A 21,383-nucleotide genomic window follows, 5' to 3' on the forward strand; every position below is an offset into this window, starting at 1 on the left:
TGATGGTGGAGATGAACTCCTCTGGGAAGAGTCTCTTCTGACTAAACTGCCTGTTTGGGGCAGTCGGGTAGGGGAGTGAGGGTGGGCAGGAGAAAGGAGATAGGGAGGAAGCTGGGAAGGATCTAGGGTGCAGGAATATGGCACTGGTACGAGTGGGTGGTTCAGCCTGGGAGTCTTCATAACTGGGAAGAGTGTCCTCTCCTCTCCCACCCCCTAATCCTGTTACTAGAATTGCATTCTCAAAGGGGTGAGATTCCCTCTAGCCTGGGTCTGGTAAGTAAGCCTATGCTCTGTGCTGGTTTTTACTTTCAGTTCCCCGTGTGTGTGTGTTTTCGTCTCTGGTTTTTGGTTATGTTATTTTTAATGCTTTCAGTGAGCTCTTGATGACTTCTGGCTGGGGAATCCACCATCAGGGGCTGGGTTGGAGGTAGTAATTGCCCACCTGGAACCTGCTGGCCTCCATTACAGGAACAAGCAACAGCTTGGCATGGCACCGGATCCAATTGTGTCCCCACCACCACCCACCCTTTTCTCATCCCTCTACCCATCCCAAGCTCAAGACAACCAGGCCCAGTGAAGCCAAGGTTGGGTGAGTTCTCTCATCTTACTTTACCTTGGTTCCTTTCTGAAAGGGATTTATGTTCAGCCATTCCCTTTCAGTGGCCCACATGAATTTTTTTAAAGGAAAAAATGGAAATACTCTCCCCAGTCAAATCTCTCACTATTATTACAAAATGCTCGTTGCAGTCACTGTAGCTGAGCAGTCAGGTGACTGAAAGAGAATTTGCAAGTGAACATGACTTCCCAACAAGTCCAATGGTCCTTTTACACACATAGATTGGAAAACTCAAGGCAGCTTCTGTGGAATCCGCACCATTGAGCCCAGACTCATCTAGTCCTGTCAGGGAAAGGGAAGAGGTCCTTGTGGGAAGAGGTGACCGAATTCGTTGCCCCAGGTCCGGCCTGTGGTTTCAACCCATCTTCAAAGACCCATCATAAAACAGGTTTGTTTTCCTTTTTTCTTTCTTTTTTCTTAAACACAGGCCTTTTTTCCCCCCTCAAAAAACAATCCATGTAGTCTCTCCGAACTTCCGAGCCCCCATGCAAACAGTCTTTGGGATGCCCAGTGTTTATTATTTTAAACCTCCTTCCCCCAACCCCAAATCCTCCTAAACTCCAAGACAGGTCCCTTGAGGGGCTCATTCCCCTGGGGCTGGTAGAGAGGGGTGTCTGACTCAATCCTAGCTGGAAAGGACTGGGATAAATTTGTCCTTGATTTACCTTGGATGGGCAAAAGGAGTAATCTTAACCTCTGCGTTTCTCCCGGCGATGCGGGGAGCGCCATTAGTTTCTGATAGGAGGAACCTGTGCTCCAGGAAAAGGGCAGGCCCCCTGAAACAAAATCAGAGGGCCACTCGTAAAGGCGATCAATCAGGCCCTAAGTAGCCATTTACCCCCTTTCTTTCCGGGGCTGGAGGTGGGCTGGGAGCCCTCCAAGGGTGCGCTGGGCAACTTGTAGAGCAAGGAATATACCCTCCCAATCGCCGCCGGCCTGCGGCTTTTGTCTCGGCTCCCAGCCGGGCTTTGTACCATGGATTTGGGAGTGACAATGGGCATTTCTCTCAGATTCAAGGCTGCCCGGCCTTACCTCTGAAGGCAAGGGGGGAAAATCGGGAAGGGGGTGGCTCAGGGACCTGTCCTTTCGCCTGGATTTTGAAGACATCTTCAGAATCCGTTTGCAGGCCTCCCAGTGTGAAAGGCTTTGCAGCGGCCCTGTCCACGGAGATGCGGTTCCCGCCGGCCTCACTGAGGCAGGGCTAATTTGGCCAGTAAGAGCCGGCCTCTCTGGCGTTCGGGCTTTTCCCTCTGTGGCATGTTTTTCTTCCAGGGCCATTCCAGAAGGCCGGGGGAAAAAAAAGATGAGGCACCGAAGCCCTCACGGTCGGCTCCTTGGGACTCCAGTGCTCACCGCTCATCCGAGGGCAGAGAGAAGCCCCTCGCAGGCCGCCCCTGCAGAGGCCGCACTGTGCTGGACCAGGCCCGGGAGTCCAGTTGCCCCAGCTCACCCCTTGGGCCTCGGGCGTGTGCCTTAGCCTCACGTCGAGGGTGTATGTGTGGCTGCACAGGGCGTGTGTGAGTGTGGTAGAGGGAGGGGGCCCTTCGAGCTGCTCCATCCGTCCGTTTTATTAGGGACACATTAATCTATAATCAAATACACCTCATAAAATTTTTATTGAAAGGCATAATATCATTACAGAGGTCTTCCACCTGTTTTAAACAACACGACAAGCTGTGAGAGCGTGTGTGGGTACGTGTGGGGAGGGGTGGGTTTAGGTAAGAAAAGAGGCGAAGGAGAACAACTCCCCCCGGGCGCCAGGGGGCTGCCCTTCAAGGCCTGCCTGCCTGGGGCCGCACCCGGCCGGCCGGGAGCCTCCGGCTTGCTCCCTCCGGGCTCTGGGGAACCGCCTAGGTGTGCCGTGGAAGTCCGATCCAGGGCTCAGAGCCCGGGAGTCAGGGAGCCGGGGTGGAGATGGCAGGAGCCCGAGCAGCCAGAAGAGACGAACAAATAGTCCCCAGCGCCTCCTGCGGCCGCAGTGAGGCCTGTGGTCGCCGCCGCCGCCGCCACCCAGGGCGGGCTGGGCCGGGCCAGGCCGGGCTGGCGCGTGGACCTGGGCCCGACAGCTCTAATTGCCGGGCTCCCGTTGATGATGATTTTTTTTTTTTTTAAATCACAGCAGCCCCCAGTTTAGCGGACTGATTTACTCCGGGTATTGGTAAATATGATCACGTGGGCCGCGCGACCAATGGTGGTGGCTGCAGCCTGCGAACTAGTCGGCGGCTCGGGCGCCCGGCGAGGAGCGGCTCGGGCGGGCGGGCAGTGTAACCTTGGGTGGGAGCGCGCGGCGCCTCAACATGTCGTCCAGTGGCACCCTCAGCAACTACTACGTGGACTCGCTCATAGGCCACGAGGGCGACGAGGTGTTCGCCGCGCGCTTCGGGCCCCCGGGGCCGGGGACCCAGGGCCGGCCCGCAGGTGTGGCCGATGGCCCGCCCGCCGCCGCCGCCGAGTTCGCCTCGTGTAGTTTTGCCCCCAAATCGACCGTGTTCTCCGCCTCGTGGTCCGCGGTGGCCGCCCAGCCCCCGGCGGCGGCGGCGGCGGCGGCGGCGGCGACGATGAGCGGCCTGTACCACCCGTACGTGTCCCCGCCACCCCTGGCCACCGCCGAGCCGGGCCGCTACGTGCGCTCCTGGATGGAGCCTCTGCCCAGCTTCCCCGGCGGCGGCGCGGGGGGCGGCGGTGGCAGTGGTGGCGGCGGCGGCGGAGGCCCGGGTCCCGTTGCCAGCCCCGGCGGCCCAGCGAACGGGCGCCACTACGGGATTAAGCCTGAAACCGGAGCGGCCCCGGCCCCGGTCCCCGCCGCAGCCTCCTCCACCTCCTCCTCCACCTCCTCGTCCTCCTCCTCCAAACGGACTGAGTGCTCCGCGATCCGCGAGTCCCAGGGGAGCGGCGGCCCAGAATTCCCGGGCAACTCGTTCCTGCGGGACAAGGCGGCGGCGGCGGCGGCGGGAGGGAACGGGCCCTCCGGGGTGGGAATCGGGGCCGGGCCTGGGGCGGGAGGCTCGTCCGAGCCCTCAGCTTGCAGCGATCACCCGAGCCCGGGCTGCCCGCTGAAGGAGGAGGAGAAGCAGCCGCCGCAGCCGCCGCAGCAGCAACTTGACCCAAGTAAGTGCAAAAGAAATTGCCCCCTGATTTATTGCTGAAACCTGTAAGGCTCGAATGTGCAAAACTGATAGTTTTACTAACCTATAAAAACGTCTAGACGCCTACCCAAGCCTGGGCGAGCAACACGCATCCATAAAAAAGCTTCCCATAACCACCTACCTTGGGCGCGCGGTTTGTACGGTAAACAGAGCGCGGGCATTAAGGCTTTTTATGATAATTCCCCCAAGTTGTGAAAAGCGTCCATCCTTGGTGAAATTAATTTAACGACCTCTCTTCCCCACCCTGTCGCCTCTCCCTGCCTCCCCTCCGCCCCTCACTCCCTGTCTGCAAACCCCCCTCTTCCTAGACAACCCCGCAGCGAACTGGATCCACGCTCGCTCCACCCGGAAAAAGCGCTGTCCCTACACCAAATACCAGACGCTAGAGCTGGAGAAGGAATTCCTCTTCAACATGTACCTCACCCGGGACCGGCGCTACGAGGTGGCCAGGATTCTGAACCTTACAGAGAGACAAGTCAAAATCTGGTTCCAGAACCGAAGGATGAAAATGAAAAAGATGAGCAAGGAGAAATGCCCCAAAGGAGACTGACCCAGTGCGGTCCTGGCCCGCAGCGCTCAAAGGCAGCCGGTTTTTGTTTTTGTTTTTTTTTCCTTTGTGGGTGCTTGATTCAGAAACTCTCCAGCAACTCGGACTTTTTTCTTCTTTTTTTAGGTAGAAGTGACTGTGTGGTTGGTCTCTGTGAGTTATTTGGGGGACACTGTATTTGCTCGCATATGTATTGGAGAAACCAAGTGGCTTTGGAGTTTTGTCCTATCCCGCCCCCTCCTTTCCTACTCGGTTGATTCCTTAGGAAATGCTATATTTTGTGAGTGCACGCAGGCTTGATGAAGACCTCTCCCGTGTAAATGTCCCTCATGTTTCTGAAAAGTCCTGTAGTTTAGTCTCACCCCGTCCAGCCTCCCCACCAGGGCCAACTATCCAATTCCGAGAATCTGAAGGCAGAGGGAGATTATGGACACCCCCGCTGCTCTCCCAGCCCAAACCCAGCCGCAGGAAAGCCCCTTCCCTCAGGGAGCCAATGGGCTGACTTCCAGTGAGGCCTACCGAGAAGTCCTGGGCCCTGGGGCGCCGCGGGGTGCGGGGAAGGTTTAGTCCTCCAAGCCCAGGAGGAGCTGCTCTCTCCCCGCGAGGGCTGGGTTCCCTTGAGCGGCCTCGGGTGGTGGCCCTCCATGTTCCCGCCTCAGGACCAGTTGTAAATGTTACCGCTTCCAACAAATAAATGTTGATCTGAGCAAATGGAGCCCAGCCGCTGGCCCTGAACGTTGTGTGACTGCTCTCTGTGTCTTGGCAAAATAACATGACCATCAGACTGCACATCCCCGGGAAGGGACACCTTGCTAAAGGCTGTAGGCCCTGGCACCTGGAGGATCTCTAAGGTGCCTCAGAGCTTCCTTTTATGTACACACACCTAGCCGAAGAGAACCATTTTGGAAGGTGTCTAGGCGCTCCCCCATCATGCTGCCAGGGCCACAGTGAACCTTCTAGGCCCTGGGTGAGCCTCTCTGCAGAGATACTGGCGCCAGGAACCAGGCACCCTTTTGCTAAGGCTTTGACACACTGCACCGCTGGCCTACTTCTATCCTGGAGACCCAGAAGCCAATCCCCATCTCTAAACAAGAGAAAGGGCATCTTTGCACTGTGGAGTAACTCCTCCAGGCCCAAAAGGCTGGCTGGCTCCGGGAGGTCGCAGCCAGTTAGGCCGCGAGCATCTGCCCCTCCCCACCTCAGCCCCAAAGTGACCTTAGCAGATCCAAATGGTCAAGACACTCCCCCCCCCATACCCTCATCCTGCCGCCCCCTTCCCTCCACCCAGCTTCTGTGTGTGTTTAGCCCCCAGCTTGGCCCTCTGAGGCTGCATTCAGAGGCTAAAATGAAGGTCATTGTGAGGGTTCGGGCGGATCACTGCCGTTGCAGGCCCTAGAAGAGGCGCCGGACAGCCTGGGTTGGGCGGAAGGCGGGGATGATGGCAGAGATCTTGGGGATCCTGATGAAAGAGGGGGACTCCAAGGAAAAGCAGATGGGGCTGAGAGGGAAAGCCAAGGCCCAGATCCGGCTGAAGGTGCTGCCTTCCCCCGCCCCCTAGGCCAGGCGGATACCTACAGCTCTTTGAAAACAGGAAGAGCCAAGGTGTCATAAAGCCATCGAGCCGGCCAGACGTCTGGAGGTAATGAGTTTACGACGGGCCAGGCGCTTCGCTTTGAAACCATCTCATTTTGATGTTTGTGGGAGGAAAGGAAAAATGCAGACAAAACTGGGTCTTAAAATCTGGACAATAAAATATAAACAAGACTTGGACCAAGAAGGCAGGGGCTAGGAAGCCCCCCAGTGAGGTGCGAGCATCCAGAAAAGAAAAATGAGAGGTGATATATTTCTGATTTTTTAAAATGGGGCGAACGTTAGAGGTAGCCTATGGCTGGTGGCTCTTCAATATTTTGACTGTGGCCATGATCTATCTGGTTCTTTTAAAAAGAAAAATAAGACCATACATAATGAGCACTCTATGACTTGAGATGGGGAGGCTAGTGATCTTGGGCCCTTTACTAAAGCAAGGATCTCCTAGAATTACGTCTTGTGGGGCATTACACGCCTCTTCACTGGCCCTTCACTCCAAATTCCCCGCAAAAATATGGAAATTTGTTCACTTATGACAGATACAGTCAATACAGCTAAATTGACGGAAAACATTTCTGAAAATGACAGAGAGATTAATTTAGCAAGAAACACACCGATTTGGTAACATTTGCTTTTTAAAATGACACGTAGGCCGCTTATCCAATTCAGTTCAGTCTGTCACTTATGCAATTTAAAAATTCTCATTTATTGTCTGGAAAATTTGAATAAACATAAGCCCAATAGGGACTTTCCAGACAGGCACACAAAATGCAGCAAAAAGCTTTTAATTTGACTTTAATCCGCCCCAAATTATCCAGTTTAATGGGCCCAAAACATTAAGGTTAGAAAGTTGAATTACCAAATATACATCATTTAATGTTGAGAGTAACAGTTTTTTAAGAAAAACAACAACATTTGACTTCTAGGAAATTTTTAGCTGTTAAAGTGCTTGGTTTCTTTGAAAAAAAAGTCTCACAATTAATTTTTTAAAGTTTTGATTTGTGTTAAGCCTAGCCTGTCCTACAATTATGTCTAAAAAGCACAGCTAGGAGATTACAGAATTGGGGGACTTGTGGTGTCTGGCAAACGACCGGCTGGAAGCTTCTGGCAGACACACTACTTGCAAGCTCTTGTGAGCCAAAATGAGAATTTCCTCTGCATTCAGGGGCCCCCGTTTGCTGCAATTGACTTGTTGACAGTCAAGGAGATGAAGCATTATTAGTGTCAGTGGTCCAAGCCCAAGTCAAACTGAAGAATTAAGATTAGAATTGGTTTGAGGCGAATGAAAGGAAAAATCAAACTCGGTTCGCTCGCGACAGCATGTGGCCACTAGAGGGCGCTGTTGCTCCACTTTCTGATCTCGTAAAGCTAGCATTTCGGTGGAGGAAGGTTTTGATTAAAAATATTTACAATCTTACTTTTAATCTTAAATTAGGATAAATTTAACAAAAATAAACAACGTGAGCTATTAAATTCTCAAGCCGTGCTCGTCAGACATAAAAATTTTGGCTCACTCAGCGTTTCAGAAAATCTGGACTGTTGTGCAGAAAACTATACAACGTTAAGTTAATGCATTCCATCAAAACAGAAGTAAAAAGCACAGATATTTACGAAGTTAACTGCGCTCTTCTTCTTTTCGGATAACAAACGGAATGCTTAAATAAAACCGGAAAAGCCCACATTATTTTGTCATCGGGGAAATGTGCTGTTGTGTTTGTTTTTTAAATTAGGCCTGAATATGTAGAAATGAGTACTGTGTTCATGGAGGACCTCCCAAATTTATGGAGTTTTTAAAAGTGCCGCGTGTTACTGAGATGTGGGTTCTTGATTTTGGCTTTTTGCCCCATTCCATTCCCAAATCCATCATTTATTCGGTGTCCAAGTATACCCACATTCCCATAAACACCCATGCCAAACAGTGGAATAAAAGGCCACAATTATCAAGTTTAGCTCCAAGGCTTTATTGAAAAAAAAAATCTTTTAATTGGGCATTTGCAGGACTGAAGTTTAAATCCTTAATAGTCAGATTCAGTTGTTACACTTCAAATTTGAAAGATACTTGGAAGAAAAACAAAAACAAAATAAAACTGCCTTGCCCTTAACCACCCCAATAACAAGTTTCCCATACTCTCTGAAATAAATTTTAATAACACGTGTCTTCAGCATCTCCAGATTCATCAATAATTTGTTTACCTTCACCACTTTCAACCATTCCTTGTAGAAATAATTGAGTCGAACATAACTAGCGAATATGCCTTTCCATGTCGACCTTATTTATAAAAACGAGATTCAATCCACTCGGACTGACCTCGGGATCCAGTCCACATGGGCTGAACAAACCCACGAGGAAGGGAAGGTAGCTGAAATCTCTGGCCTGCTTGCATCAGAAGTCCATCTGGGGTTTGGGGCATTTGGATTTGGCCGAGGCAAGTCAGCGCAGTGTGATTTAGTGTAAGCCAGTCTTTGGCGAGCTGGGGTGTATCTCCAAGCTCTGTTCTCAAGACCAAAGGACCTGGTGCCCTCCAGACACGGATTATCCCAAAGGATAAAGGGTTCAGCACCTAAAGTGGGAGGAAGGATGGGAGAAAGAGAGGGAGGGATGGAAAGAGGGGAGGAGGAGAGAGAGCGAGGGAGGAAAGGAGCGAGGGAGGGGGGAGAGAGAATATATTTATTGGACATTCAAACGAGAGAAAAGGAAAAGATGAAAGCGTGTGGGGAAGCGGTTGGTGGTGTAAAGCCACGCAGCTCTGCACAGCTGCCCAAATCCGGACATTGGCCCATTCCCGACAACGCGAACCCTGGACTTCCGCAGAGGACTCTGCTTCCCTTCCTTACCGCTCACAAACCAGCCCCTCGTGAGCCTTCTCTTTATTTCCCCTGGGGGCAATCAAGTTTAAGCTAAGGCCTGCACCCAGTCTCGGTAGTTGTTTTACAGATTCGGTGTATGAGCTGAAGTCGTTAGCAGAGGACAGGGCCTGCCCGCAGCTGCCTGGAACCGGCCCGATCCGAATCTCGGCTGGGGGACTCGAGTGCCTGCCCCCCGCGCTCCACCCGGGGCCACAGCCCGCCCAAGTCCGCTGGGCGCCCGGGTTGGGACCCCAGAGCCTTGCGCCCTGCCCTAGGAAAGGCCACCCACCCCGGCGTGAGTCCTTCGTCCCACTGGGAACGTTCCCGCAGCTCTTCTGCGCACTCCCTCGGCGGCGACGCTAATGCACCCGTCCCGCATTCTCCAGCCTCCCCCCCCTGCGCCCAACACTGACGTCTATCAAGGGTGAAATGATGGAAACTATATTCATGGGCATGATTTCCATTAAATATCAATTAACCTGGGAGCCTCAGCCAGGCATGCAGTGCGTCAAGGGTAAATGTACATCTCATTTCCACAAGGCCTGCTCGGCTGGAAAAAGCAGGACTTTTGATTCGCTTTGATAAGGCCAGGATTTGAAGGCCGGATTGTGGCTTTTCATCAAAAAAAAAAAAAAAACAAAAAACCACGTAGATAGGCCCGAACAAACAAATGCAAGGACCGATCCGTCCACCTCGTTCAGCTCGTCCACGTTCAGAAATGCAAAAAAAAAAAAAAAAAAAAAAAGGCCATGGCCAGTCTCTTACTGGGCAGCCCCGGGAGCTGCGGGGAGAGGTCGTTTGCTCGGCAGCCTCCTGGGAGGGACCTCCCTGGCTGCCCCAAGGCTAAGGTTCGGCCGCGCCCCCTCCCCGCGGGGCCCGGGGGAGGGGGGGGTCCGGAGCCCTTGGCAGTGCGGCTTTATGGGCCCCCTTTAAGGCTGGCGGAGGCATCCCGGGGCCGGCGTGTGAGGCGTCCCGTCCGGCGCAGGGAGGGGGGTGCCGCTTCGCCACCGCCCGGATCCCTCCGCGCGGTTATCTCGCCCCCCATCTCGCTCCCTCTCCGCGCAGTGGCGGGGTGCGAAAATGCCTCGCCGGCGCGCACCGGGGCGGCGGCGGCGGCGGTGGCCAGCGCTGGGAGGAGGGGGCGGCGGCGGCGGGGGGTGGGGTGCGCGCGGGAGGAGGGGGGGAGAGGTTGAGGTGAGAGGTGGCACCGGGCAGAGGGTGTGTTTTCTCGGCGTCTCCCTGCAGAGCGGGGGCTCGCCGCGAACCCCAGCCTGAGCGGCTCCCCGGGCCCGCGCGCACTCCTTTTCCTCGCCCTACCCCTCCCTCCTCCCCGTCCCCCGGGGGGCGCGAGGGCCGCCTGGTGCCCGGGAGGAAACTGGAGGCCGCGGTCCCCGGGTCACCGGGGGGCGGCGGCGATTATATTGCGGCCCGGCGGCGGCGCGCGCCGGCGGGAGAGGCCCGGAGGGCGGCGGCGGCGGCGCGCGGGGGCGGGAGAGGCCGCGCGGCCCGCGAGGGAGGCGGCGCGAGGCCGAGGAGGCCGAGGCCAAGGCGGCGGCGGCGGTGCGAGAGCCCGACATGAGCGCCCGGCGGCCGGACGGCCGGGCCTGAGGGGGAGCGCGCACGCCGGGCCGGGCCGGGCCAAGCCGAGCGGCGAGCGGGCGGGGCGGGCGGCGACGAGAGGCCCGGCGGCCCCCGCGGCTCGAGCCGCCGCCCCAGAGGCCCCCGCGGCAGCGCGGCCGAGCTGAGGCGCGCCCCTCCCCGGCTCCGCGCCGCCCGCCCGCCCGCGGCCGCCGCCCCGATGAGCTCGTACTTCGTGAACCCGCTGTACTCCAAGTACAAGGCGGCGGCCGCAGCGGCGGCGGCGGCGGCGGCGGCGCGCGGCGAGGCCATCAATCCCACTTACTACGACTGTCACTTCGCGCCCGAGGTCAGCGGCCGCCACGCCGCCGCCCTGCAGCTCTATGGCAACAGCGCGGCCGGCTTCCCGCACGCGCCCCCGCAGGCGCACGCGCACCCGCACCCGTCCCCGCCGCCGCCGCCGCCCGGGTGCGGCGGAGGGGGCGGCCGGGGCCCCGGGCAGGACTACTTCCACGCCGGCGCGGGCAGCCCCGCCGCCGCCGCTGCCTACCAGGCCGCCCCACCTCCTCCTCCTCCGCACCCTCCGCCTCCGCCGCCGCCGCCGCCTCCCCCCTGCGGCGGGATTGCCTGTCACGGGGAACCCGCGAAGTTTTACGGATACGATAACTTACAGAGACAGCCGATTTTTACGACCCAGCAAGAGGCCGAGCTGGTACAATATCCTGACTGTAAATCGTCCAGTGGTAATATTGGCGAGGACCCAGACCACTTAAATCAGAGCTCGTCTCCTTCTCAAATGTTTCCCTGGATGAGACCACAAGGTTGGGATGCGCTTGCCTTTTTTTTTTTTTTTTTTTTTTCTTCCTAAGGAGGGGAGAAATCTGCTTTCGTCTCACGTTCTAGCTTTAAAACATCCCTGTCCTTTCCCTCGCCCCCTCCTTTTCCTACTTGTGTAGCCACTGTGGCTCCTGCACATAAACTAACACGGACTTTTATAAAAGTATGTAAAGATGATGAGGACGGAGTAATTGTGAAGACCGTGTCTCCGCTTCTCTTGCCTGCCCACCCCATATCTGTATCAGAATTAAAGACCACTGTGTGTTTCGTCTCTTAAGCCCATTCCAGAAACTTCCAACAGCATGCAGAGACATCAACCATTAAAAAACAAAAAGCAAACACGTTGATTGTCCTCCTCTGTTTTTGTTGTTTCCATCAGCAGCTCCTGGTAGACGGAGAGGAAGGCAGACCTACAGCCGCTTCCAAACCCTAGAGCTGGAAAAGGAATTCCTTTTTAACCCTTATCTGACCAGGAAGAGAAGAATCGAGGTCTCCCATACCCTGGCCCTCACGGAGAGACAGGTAAAAATCTGGTTCCAGAACAGGAGGATGAAATGGAAAAAAGAAAACAACAAAGATAAGTTCCCCGTGTCCCGGCCCGAGGCAAAGGACGGAGAACCCAAAAAGGAAGCCCGAGACCTGGAGGAAGACGGAGCCGAAGGCCCCAACGATTAACTTCTAAACTTCACAGTTTTTACCACAGACTGTTAAGACTAACGATCAGCAGATGCTGGTGGACACCGCCTTTTCCCCCTTCCTTTTTGGAAAGGACTTTACCTGTGTTTCAAGCTACCTTAATGCCACTGCTCTTGAGGTTTCTGCGCTTTGAAAGGGATTTGGGCGTTTTTTAAAAAATAGTTTGTAGTATCGCATAGAAGCAGTCCTTGAGCTGCCCTATAGAAGGGTAATTTGATACCGACCTTGTAGCTATATTTTTATAATGGTGGTTTTTAATGTCTGAGCTGGTGATTTGCCTCAACAACGTAAACTTCCTAATGATCAGCACTAAATGATTGAGTATAAAATGCTTTATTAATCAAACAAGTGCACTTGAATATTTTAAATCTTTATGGTGAGTAAGTGAGTAAATTAAAAGAAGTCTATTAATAATTTTTTAAAAAATTATGCCTGCAGAATATTTACTTTATATTATTTGATGAAATGTATTATTTATATTTTTCTTTCTGCTTTTGTAACGATGGTTCGGGTGTCTTTTGGTTTACTTCCAGAACGTTTCTTTGAACATTTTTGTAAATGTCTGTCAGGGAAGAGTCTGGGTCAGATATTGGAAAAGCACATTACCTGAAGAGTGCAGTGTATCGTCCAGACTCTCGGCTTCCTTAAACATAGGAGAGTGTTGTGCCAGTGAGGAGAGTTTAAGGATAATGTAACAATCGACGTTTAGCCGTGTTTCTGTAGTTCATACAAATTATGGCAATTGAATAATCTAGAGAATTAATACTTGAAAACTAATTGCAACCTTTTCATTAACTTTGCACTCTGGCAAGTGGCCTTGCTTTCGTTTCGCACCCTGCTTGTAATCTCCTGGGAGCTCTAGGTCTCGTGCTCTGTGTTTCTGCTTTGTCAAGTAGGTGCCATATTGATTAGAGTTCTCTTTGCACTGCTCGCATGCTCCTTTTAAGCCAGCTTGCTACGTTCATCTCAGATGTCGGTTGGTACGTCCGTCCTCTGCTGTTCTTCAGGAAAGCCACGACCTTACCTATTTGAAACAAGCCCTGAGTGTAAATGCAGAAACTCGAGTGTAAACAACCGCTCCAGAGCATAGCTCCTCAATAAAGAAATGTACCTCCTTAAAGAGCAGAGCTGATATCTTTGAGCGCGGAAAACACCATCTCCAGTCACAAACAATGACCAGGGCTCACATGAAGGCAGTGACCTGCTCAAGCTTTCTATTTGATAAGCGGGTGTGGGTTATATACTTCCCAAGCTGTTTAATAATAATAATAATAATAATAATAATAATAATAATAATAATACAATAAATGATGATGGTCTGGGGCTTCCTTCCAGAGTGGGCTGACTGTTCATGCTTTGTCTTGCATTAAATAATCCTGGTATGATACTGTGACAGCTTTGAACTTCAAAATGATTCAAGTCAAGTCTTAGGCCTGATGACCCAGAGTCCAGGTTACACCACAGCTTAATTCCATAGAGTCCTAGTTGAAGCTGGCGTTTGGCGTTTATTAGTAACAAGATATCCATTTCCCATTTGGGGCTACTCTTGCAGCTGCCTTTTTATACAGGGGTGGGGGAGGAGGGCGAGAAAAGAGGGAAAGGAGGAGAAATTCAAGTAAGGTCTCATTTCTCACTGAAAATGGAAACACCTTCAAGCAGACGTTGAGAACTTCTGTTTTTTTTGTTTTTAAAGCCATGTTTACTTTTAAAGATTTTTTTTTAATTACTGTTAATTTCCAGAGTGGTTTATATTACATGGGCAGGAAAAGAAGATTCTTTAGTTTGGGGCCAGGTTCACTGCCAGGTGTTGGTGGATAGCAAGATTGGTACTGGCTGGGTAAGGGGCAAATCCCCACCTGACTCTCTCCCCACCCCTGGGGGGGGGGCGGGGAAGAGGCTGTGGCTGTGACATTTGCTAACCTAAGCCGGGAGGGACAGGTGAAGTCGGGAGTGTCCCAGGCTTGAGCATTTGTACGGAGGAGACAGCTGCAAAGGCCAGTGCTGCGCTTGGGGACGTTTGCCCTTGTGTGCTGGCTGGAACAGAGCAAGGATGCCTCAGGCCGAGAGCCTCGCTGGGCAACAGCCTTAGGCATAAGCTACCTGGGAACCAGTGTTGCTAAACTCCAATTGTTTTGATTTAAGGAACTCTTTAGAATTTGCTATCTCCAGGGCTTGAGAGATGGCTCAGCAGTTATGAGCACTTGCTCTTGCAGAAGACCAGGGTTCGATTCTCAGCATCCAATATGGTGGCTCACAGTCATATATAATCCCAGTTTCAGGAAATCAAATGTGGTGCACATACATACATGCTGGCAAAATATTTATACATATAGAATAAAAGTAAATAAATTAAAAACTGCTATCTTCCACTCAAAAATGCTCCACCAAATAGCTCTCTTCAAACTGGAATTGGACAAGATTTGATTAGGAAAAGGACCTACTAAGTGGATGAGTAGAAATGGAACTCAAGGATGGGAAGTAAGGTAAAAATGCCGTCTTTGACATTCTGGCAATCTATACTGCTCTGGAAATGCACCTTTGGGTGACACTGGCCCCCTAACCATGGTAAAATCCCAGCTCATGTACAGACTGTTGCAACAACTGATGTTTTGAGATTATGAATTTGTACTTATACATAAATTCACACAAAAAGTGTTGGTAATACATGTAGAAGTGAATGTTTCCTTCTGCAGCTATGAAAGAAGATAGATCTGTCTCCAAATAAAGATCCTGAGGAATCCCTCCCCTCTACCCTTCGCTCCCCTTCCCTCTCTTCCTCTCCTCGCTTTCCATGTTCTCTGTACAGTGGTTAGACCTCCCCACCCCATGACGGTGTCTCCGGAGAGGGACTGTGGGCAGGGAGCATTGCAGGATGCTTTTCTAAGGGGCTCAGATCTGTAAACAGTGAAGGACTGCAGGAAGAAACAGACTTTTTTTCTACATAAATTCACATAAACCTTCAAAGACCCTTCTGCAAACCCGGGTGGAGCTTTTCTGCCCTGAGAGGAGACTTAGAGTAGTCTATAAAGTGATAAGGTAAAAATCAAGACCCCTTAGTCAGTGTTAGCACTGACTAAAAGAAAAGCCATCTGAGTGACTAGATTGTACAAGAGCCAGAAATACAAAAAGAGGGCGTGGCTCCTACTCCTTTTTAGAGGAAAGTCAGTTCAAGGGTACCATTTTGTAAGTCCCACAACACATGGCTTCCTCTGGGCAGCAGACAAACCGTGTAACATGGCTGCCTTTTCTGTGCGGTCCCTTGTCTCATTCTCCAAGCTACAAAGGCAGGTGATAAAGTCTACTTTTATTTGAGTGGAGGGGAGATGATGCAGAGGCAAACTGAGATTTGTTTCTAGAATGGTTTAGAATTGAACAATCTCTTTACCCAGTTCCATGTGTATAGAGCAATGTAAAATGTTCTGAACAGGAAGGAACACCAGCTTGCCCATTTCCTTGTGCAATAACATGTTTAATACAGTGCATAAGATTTCACATCCAGCGTCTGTCCTCCATATTTTTGGTGTTTGCTGAATCCTTGGATGGCTAGAAGTGGAAAGAGAAAGAGAGAACACATTTTAATGGACCAGCAAAATTAGGGCCCACTGACCTTTTCAAGAAATAAGATTTTTGCTGACAGATGGTGGCAGAAGCCCTTTAATTAAAATTATCCAAGGTCATAGGAACTTTCTCTTGGGATACAAACGGCCTACACAAAAGGATGCTGTGCGTCCCTTACTTAAATAAGTTTGTACCTAATAGTTGCTTCCTGGGCGTGAAGATGTTTCTGGCAAAGAGCTTATACTTAGAAATGTCTTGCTAGAATGTTCTGAAAAGCCTGAACAGGGTAGTGACCCCTTCCAGGCAGGCATTGACAGCTGGCTGACAGTGCCCGTGAGGGGAATGTTGGAGGTCAGCCAAGGACATTGACTTTCAGGTGGAGTTCACCAGAGAGGGTCCCGCTGAGAATGCAAAGGAGATGTGATCCCAACCTTTGAGGGGAAATTTTTTTTTCTAGATTTCATGAACAGATAAAACCCCTCTCTTCTCCAGAAAGGAACTAAGCACTTTCAACAGTCAAACACGCGGGAGGGAGGGGAAAGACGGAAGTAAGAGCACCGAGGACGGGAATTCAATTCACAATAGTCTTTATACCTAAAGTGAGGGGTTGGGGTATGTGTGTGGGGGGGTGTTCATTCTGTGGCTATAGATTAAAAACTCAGCCGTAGGGGCTCAAAATGGTATTTTGGAGAAGTAGACAAGTGTCTAGAAATATTTAAGGCCTTTGGGATGGGCGATTGCTCTCCCACTGCAGAAAACCCCAGAGGGCCGGAGGGACCCCCAGTTTAGGTTAGAGCCAAGTGTGAGAAGAGCATGTGCTTTCTTGGCCTGTGCAGCCCAAATTCCTAGACAAAAATTGGGATGTGGCTTGCCTGGGATGAGCGGGTAAAAACTCATGTCAGTGCCTGACATTCCTTCTGGACAAGTGTTTTGTGAAGGAGAGGAGGAGAGAAGCCAAGTGACCAACGTAGGGGGAGACATGGGCACTGGGGGAGGCGCTGTGGGGATGACATCCCCAGAGACTGAGCACCGCCTGCGTGCATTTTCCTCGCACATGGCGGCCAATTGCACCAGAGGTTTTGAGCCAAACAAAAACAAAAATGCCCAGTAATTCCTAGAAAAGGTGTGTGTGTGTGTGTGTGTGTGTGTGTGTGAGAGAGAGAGAGAGAGAGAGAGAGAGAGAGAGAGAGAGAGAGAGAGAGAGAGAGAGAGAGAGAGAGAGAGAGAGAGGATTCCGAGGGATTCGGAAGAGAAAGAGGAAAGAAGAAAGAGATAAAGAGGAGGGGTAGGGAGAAAGAGAGGAGAGTGAGTAGAGAAAGGAGAGGAAAAACATGGCGCTCGCGAGCTGTATGTGCAAAATCCGCAAGGAATTGCAGTAAATTCCTTTTTGTTTGAAGAAAATTTACAACTTGGTAATAGACCTTTTTATGACCTATTTGCGGTTGTCATTGGCTGCGGCTGGTCATGTGCAGGCGCCGCTCGCCTTCACGGCCTTTTTCCTGATTTCCCAGGCGAATTTGCCCCCGCATTCTGCTTTCCCAGAGCCTCACCCCCTCTTTTTCTAACCTTTGTCTCTGCAGAGGTGGGCTCCAGTCGCCGGCTGCGGGATCGCGGGGTCCGCAGCGGCCTGGGCTCCCGTCGCGACTCCAGGGCAGCTCGCCCCGGGTGCCCATCGCGGCTGCCTCCGGAGCCGGCAGGGAGCCCAGAAGGAGCCCCGGGCGCCGAGCCCCCCGCCGCGGCTCACACTCCTGCGGGAAGCCGCCCGCCTGCTCTGCCCGGGCGGCCGCGGCCGCGGGCTTCCCACCCGGTCCCTCCAGCAACATGAGCCCGAACCTGCCGCCGAGGGTGCGCGCAGCCCGGCAGAGCCTGATGGATTCCAGCCGCCGCCGGGGCCGACCGCCCGCAGCTCGGCAGCCTCCGGGTAAGAGCCGCCCTCCCGGCGCCCGCCCGAGCTGCCCGCGCCACCGCCTCGGGCAATGGGTGCCACCTTCCCGGCGCCCTGTATTACCCAAGAACCCTGGGATCGTTCTCGGCGTCTCCCTCCCTGATGCTTGTCCCTTGGGGCTCGAGGTGGGGTCCTGCTGGGCTCAGAAGTGCATAGGGGACTCCTTCGTTTTTCCCCCCTCCCCCAGAGATCCCTTGACTTGGGAACCCTCAGATCCGGTCCCCCACCCCACCCCCGAATCCGCCCTGGGAAGAAGAGTGTGCAGATGGCTTCTGGACACCTCAGTTTGCCTGGGGGTGGGAGTCAATAAAGGTTTCCTATAGCACAGATTACCGTGCTTCTGTGGTTTGAGGGTGGTCAGAGCTATGTTAGGTTAACAGGTGTTTTTCGAGGGTTGGGGCGTGGGTGGGGGTGGGGTGATTCCGTGTACTCAGGATGTGTTTCGTGAGTGAGGCCAATTTTTAGGGTTTATAGTTTATTGGGCCTTGTGTATGAAATGACGTTTTAGCTATATTAAAACGTTTCTCTAATTCTTAGGGGAAAACTGGTAATAACTCAAGCTAGGTTCCTTCTACATCCAATAATGTATGAGGTGAATTTGGACTATTTTATGTCACAAAATGGATGTTTGTTTTGGGATGTAAGATGAGAAAATCTGGTGCAGGTTTTAGGATAAACCCAATAGATATTTGAGAAATGCGAGGCATTTCTAAGTTCAAACATCGCGTGTGTTTCTCATTTGTCAGAGTGGTGAAAGAGCAGGTTTTTTTTTTTTTCTTTCTAAATGCATTATGGTAATTTTTTTCGCTTACCAATAAATGCCACACAGCAACATTTTCCTACTTTGGAACTACTGAACCAAAACACACAGGAAAAAAAGAAAAAGGAAACCTTTGCAGAACATAATGTTGTTTTCCCCCAACCATTTTGGATGGTGTTTGATGATGCATTTTGCAACTCCTGTTTCCGATTCCTTCATAAACACATAGGGAAGCATTGAAACCTCAGGCATCCTGCCGCATTGCGCATAAGAGTGCACATGGTGGTGGGCTATAGTCCCTCAAGTGCCTATGGATAAATCCTTATTGTTTGGCAAATACTCCAGCTTAACAGTGTTGGCTGTACAAGTATTTGTGAACAATAGATCATATATTTATAGGAAAGTGTTTTTTAATGATTAAGGGTGAAATCACTCATTTCAAAATGGAGGACTAGTTGATGTCTGCAGAATTGTCCTGGGTTGATAACTCTGAGTGTCCACACTCTGGAGAGGGATTTTTTGATTTCGAGTGTCTGTATCTCATAAGCAGTTTCCCATCACAGGATGATGACACCGAGAAGGTTCTCTGATAGACAGAAGAAGCATTCCCTTTTGAAAAGCAAGCTCCTTGGCTGGGTGCATAGGCCCTGCAAGGTCGATTGTAGCTGGGTGATGCTGGGGGTGGGCTGGATGCTCTGAGACTGGGTGATGCTGGGGGTGGGCTGGATGCTCTGAGACTGGGTGGGGCTGAGGGTGAACTGGACGCTCTGGTGGCCATATTGTAGGTTTGGGGTTTCAGCTGCTTTTTCCTGGGTTTGGTGGCCCAGCCTCCTACAGGGACTAAGATGGTTCTGATTTCACAGAGGGAGGTGATGCCATGTGCAGATATGGAGGACTGAGGCAATCTTTGTAAGCCTTGTGGTAGCATTAAAAGCTTATTGGAAAGAAGTGGTTGGTTGCATCTTGGGAAAAAATATTTGGCAAGTCACACATTTTTCTCTACAAGGAAAGTATAAGAGGTTCGAACCGCCATAACTGCCTCCATTGTTTCTGTGAACCTAACAACAACAAAAAATAAATAAATAAATAAAAAGAAAAAAGAAAGAAAGAAAATAGGAAGGAAAAGAAAAGAATTTAAATTTTCAGAGCCTAAAATCTCAGAGGTTTGTGGGCACAGTTCCCAGCATCCTGGGTCCAAACCTCTATTTATAGACTTGGGAGCCAATGTTCTGGCCTTGGTGTTGTCTGTGGTGGCCATGAGCTGAGTGAGAGTCAGTATCTGGGAGAACCAGAAAAAAGAGCGAAGCTGGCTATTACAAATGTAGCCAAGAAAAAGGACTAAACATTAAGCGTGGTTTTCCTGTCATATCTTTCTACAAATACGTATATTTTGCCAGAATTCTGTTCTCTGAGCTTGAGAGGCAGGGGAAATCCGAACAAAGACAGTATTTCACCCTGGGCTGGCAGGCAGCTGTTAGAGGTATTTACGGCCTTGTCGCAGTGCGGCAGCCAGTAAGGGTATGCGGGGGCACAGGAAGCTGTGGAGAAGCAACCAAGAACTCGGAATTCCGATTTAAATCCAATTTCGGTGCACTTTTTCGGAAATGATGAAAACAGATACTACCATTGTTTCAAAAGAAAGTATCCCCTAGACTTGACGGTTTTTGAAAAACTAAAGGAGAAATTATGCTTTCTAAATGCAAGGTGGGGTGACTCCACCCCCATCAATAGACCACTCAGGGGAAGCTGTGCTCCAGATGTGAAAATTCTGATCCGAAAGATAATGCTGAGGGGGTCCGTGAACAACATGGAGATTTTGTTAATTTGACGGAACTGGACCAGCAAACTAGAAAGATTAGTTGAGGCGTTAATTCAGATTTTCCTGAGAAAGGAAACTACATTTCCTGCCTCTTTTGTGATAGGATTTCCAAGTGCCTCTGCAGACAGGCGCTAGAGTCGTGTGCGGTGCAGCCCAGGGTACTGTGCTCGAGGCGGGCAAGCTCAGAGCCGCCGCAGTGCGGGGCTGCGCACGCCCAGCCCAGCGCATGTGCAGTGAAATAGCCCAGCCCAGAGATGGAACCAGCACTGCACAGATGGGGGAGGGGGCGAGAGGAAGGGATAGCCAGATCTATTACCTTCCCCCCGGATTTGCTGCTCATCTTTTCTTCCAGCCTTTTATCTAAAGATAGCAACTAACTTGACCCATGACTACAATTACTTTCGATCTAGACTTACCACCCCACCCAATTCGTCTGTGCGTTTAAAAACAGGGTGTAAATACGAGCTAGTAGTAAGTAGAATTTTTTCCAGGTACGTACACACACACACACACACACACACACACACACACACACACACACACACATACACACACTCACTCACACGCACACACTCGAGACCCTCGGGAAATACAAAGATGTTTCAGGCTGGTGCTGCGTGCCCTGGGAAAAGGCCTTTCCTCTGGAGTCTGTTCAAACTGCTGAACTTCAGGCCAGCTATTCCTGGATCTTGTTACGCCAGCATAGCACGTCCTAAGGCTCAGGCTCAGCAAAGAGCAATCAAGTAAATAAATAAGCAAATAAATAAATGGACAAACTGGAGGGATTTTCCTCTTGTCACGCTTCTGGGTCACAAGCTTGTTGTCTCTGGGGGTGGGGCGGTGGGAAGTAGGCTCAAGAACTCCTGGACTTCTTTCTGCCTCTCCAGTGGATGTAGCAGGACCAGCTTCTGATGCCCAGAGACCTTGGCCCCAGGAAGGAAGTGCCTAGCCAAAGGTTTTCAGGGCTGGTGGTGTCCCTGTTTGTCTGTCTGGAGCTTTCTCCAGGAGGAGGCGCTGTAGGACAAGCGTCTCGCTGGCTTCGCGGATGCCGCAGATGCCCTGGGCGGGAGGGGGAGGGGAGGGCACAAGAGCCACCCCTTCCTCCACCCCGCCCTCCACTTCAGCTCGCACAACGGTGCGTAGCATCCGACAAGAGTCGGGTGGTCACTTATTCTCCCGCTGCCCGCAGCAAAGACAGCTCTGAGCTTCTCGGAGCCTGAAGACTGATTCTGGGGTGAAAGGCCACATTATTTCCTTCGCCTACCCAGAGAGGGCGTGATTTGCGGTTCTCGAGGAGCAGGCAACTAGGATCTTACGGTGGGGCAAGCTGTTCCTTAATCACAGGACCCCAGTGAGACGCCTCGTCCCCTACATAGCCTCAGTTCCTGCCTTTCGCTGTGCCCCAAATTCTGGTACCCAGAATGGGCAGCATGGGAAAGCAAGCATG

The 21,383-nt window shown here is 51.7% G+C and overlaps 3 protein-coding genes and 1 long non-coding RNA gene across 6 annotated transcripts; 2 read left to right on the top strand and 2 right to left on the bottom strand.

The window, feature by feature from the left end:
- Positions 1-74: 74 nt before the first annotated feature.
- Hoxd9 (homeobox D9) lies at positions 75-5,044 on the top strand. The gene is made up of 4 exons (XM_028880577.2): positions 75-273; positions 469-589; positions 838-3,724; positions 4,071-5,044. The coding sequence occupies exons 3-4, from the start codon at positions 2,914-2,916 to the stop codon at positions 4,310-4,312; spliced, it is 1,053 nt and encodes a 350-aa protein (XP_028736410.1). The 5' UTR covers positions 75-273; positions 469-589; positions 838-2,913; the 3' UTR covers positions 4,313-5,044.
- A 2,797-nt stretch (positions 5,045-7,841) lies between these two features.
- On the bottom strand, positions 7,842-9,440 carry LOC119087855. Of its 2 annotated transcripts, none has more exons than XR_005091349.1 (2): positions 9,223-9,440; positions 7,842-8,457 (listed from the first exon to the last, which is right to left on the bottom strand). It is a non-coding gene; the product is annotated as an uncharacterized LOC119087855 (long non-coding RNA). The 2 variants fall into 2 exon arrangements; XR_005091348.1 differs by lacking the exon at positions 9,223-9,440 and adding an exon at positions 9,033-9,209.
- A 1,039-nt stretch (positions 9,441-10,479) lies between these two features.
- Hoxd8 (homeobox D8) lies at positions 10,480-13,162 on the top strand. Of its 2 annotated transcripts, none has more exons than XM_028880618.2 (2): positions 10,480-11,142; positions 11,538-13,162. In XM_028880618.2, the coding sequence occupies exons 1-2, from the start codon at positions 10,542-10,544 to the stop codon at positions 11,831-11,833; spliced, it is 897 nt and encodes a 298-aa protein (XP_028736451.1). In that variant the 5' UTR covers positions 10,480-10,541; the 3' UTR covers positions 11,834-13,162. The 2 variants fall into 2 exon arrangements, with proteins under 2 accessions (XP_028736451.1, XP_028736452.1); XM_028880619.2 differs by having other exon boundaries at positions 11,541-13,162.
- Positions 13,163-15,178: 2,016 nt separating this feature from the next.
- On the bottom strand, positions 15,179-21,082 carry LOC119087810. Its single transcript, XM_037204425.1, has 3 exons — positions 20,887-21,082; positions 16,979-17,411; positions 15,179-15,397 (listed from the first exon to the last, which is right to left on the bottom strand). Exons 1-3 carry the CDS (start codon positions 21,080-21,082, stop codon positions 15,217-15,219), a joined length of 810 nt encoding a protein of 269 aa, XP_037060320.1. The 3' UTR covers positions 15,179-15,216.
- Positions 21,083-21,383: the final 301 nt, after the last annotated feature.

The sequence above is a fragment of the Peromyscus leucopus genome, chromosome 4 (genome assembly GCF_004664715.2).
Source record: "Peromyscus leucopus breed LL Stock chromosome 4, UCI_PerLeu_2.1, whole genome shotgun sequence".
NCBI classification, from domain to species: Eukaryota; Metazoa; Chordata; class Mammalia; order Rodentia; family Cricetidae; genus Peromyscus; species Peromyscus leucopus.

Coding starts and splice junctions, on each gene's coding strand:
- Hoxd9 (XM_028880577.2), top strand. CDS start 2,914: ATGTCGTCCAGTGGCACCCTCAGCAACTACTACGTGGACTCGCTCATA. Junction 3,725..4,070: donor GCAGCAGCAACTTGACCCAA/GTAAGTGCAAAA, acceptor CCCTCTTCCTAG/ACAACCCCGCAGCGAACTGG.
- Hoxd8 (XM_028880618.2), top strand. CDS start 10,542: ATGAGCTCGTACTTCGTGAACCCGCTGTACTCCAAGTACAAGGCGGCG. Junction 11,143..11,537: donor TCCCTGGATGAGACCACAAG/GTTGGGATGCGC, acceptor TGTTTCCATCAG/CAGCTCCTGGTAGACGGAGA.
- LOC119087810 (XM_037204425.1), bottom strand. CDS start 21,082: ATGCTACGCACCGTTGTGCGAGCTGAAGTGGAGGGCGGGGTGGAGGAA. Junction 17,412..20,886: donor ACCAGCCCTGAAAACCTTTG/GCTAGGCACTTC, acceptor TGGGTAATACAG/GGCGCCGGGAAGGTGGCACC. Junction 15,398..16,978: donor CCACCTCTGCAGAGACAAAG/GTTAGAAAAAGA, acceptor TTCCACTTCTAG/CCATCCAAGGATTCAGCAAA.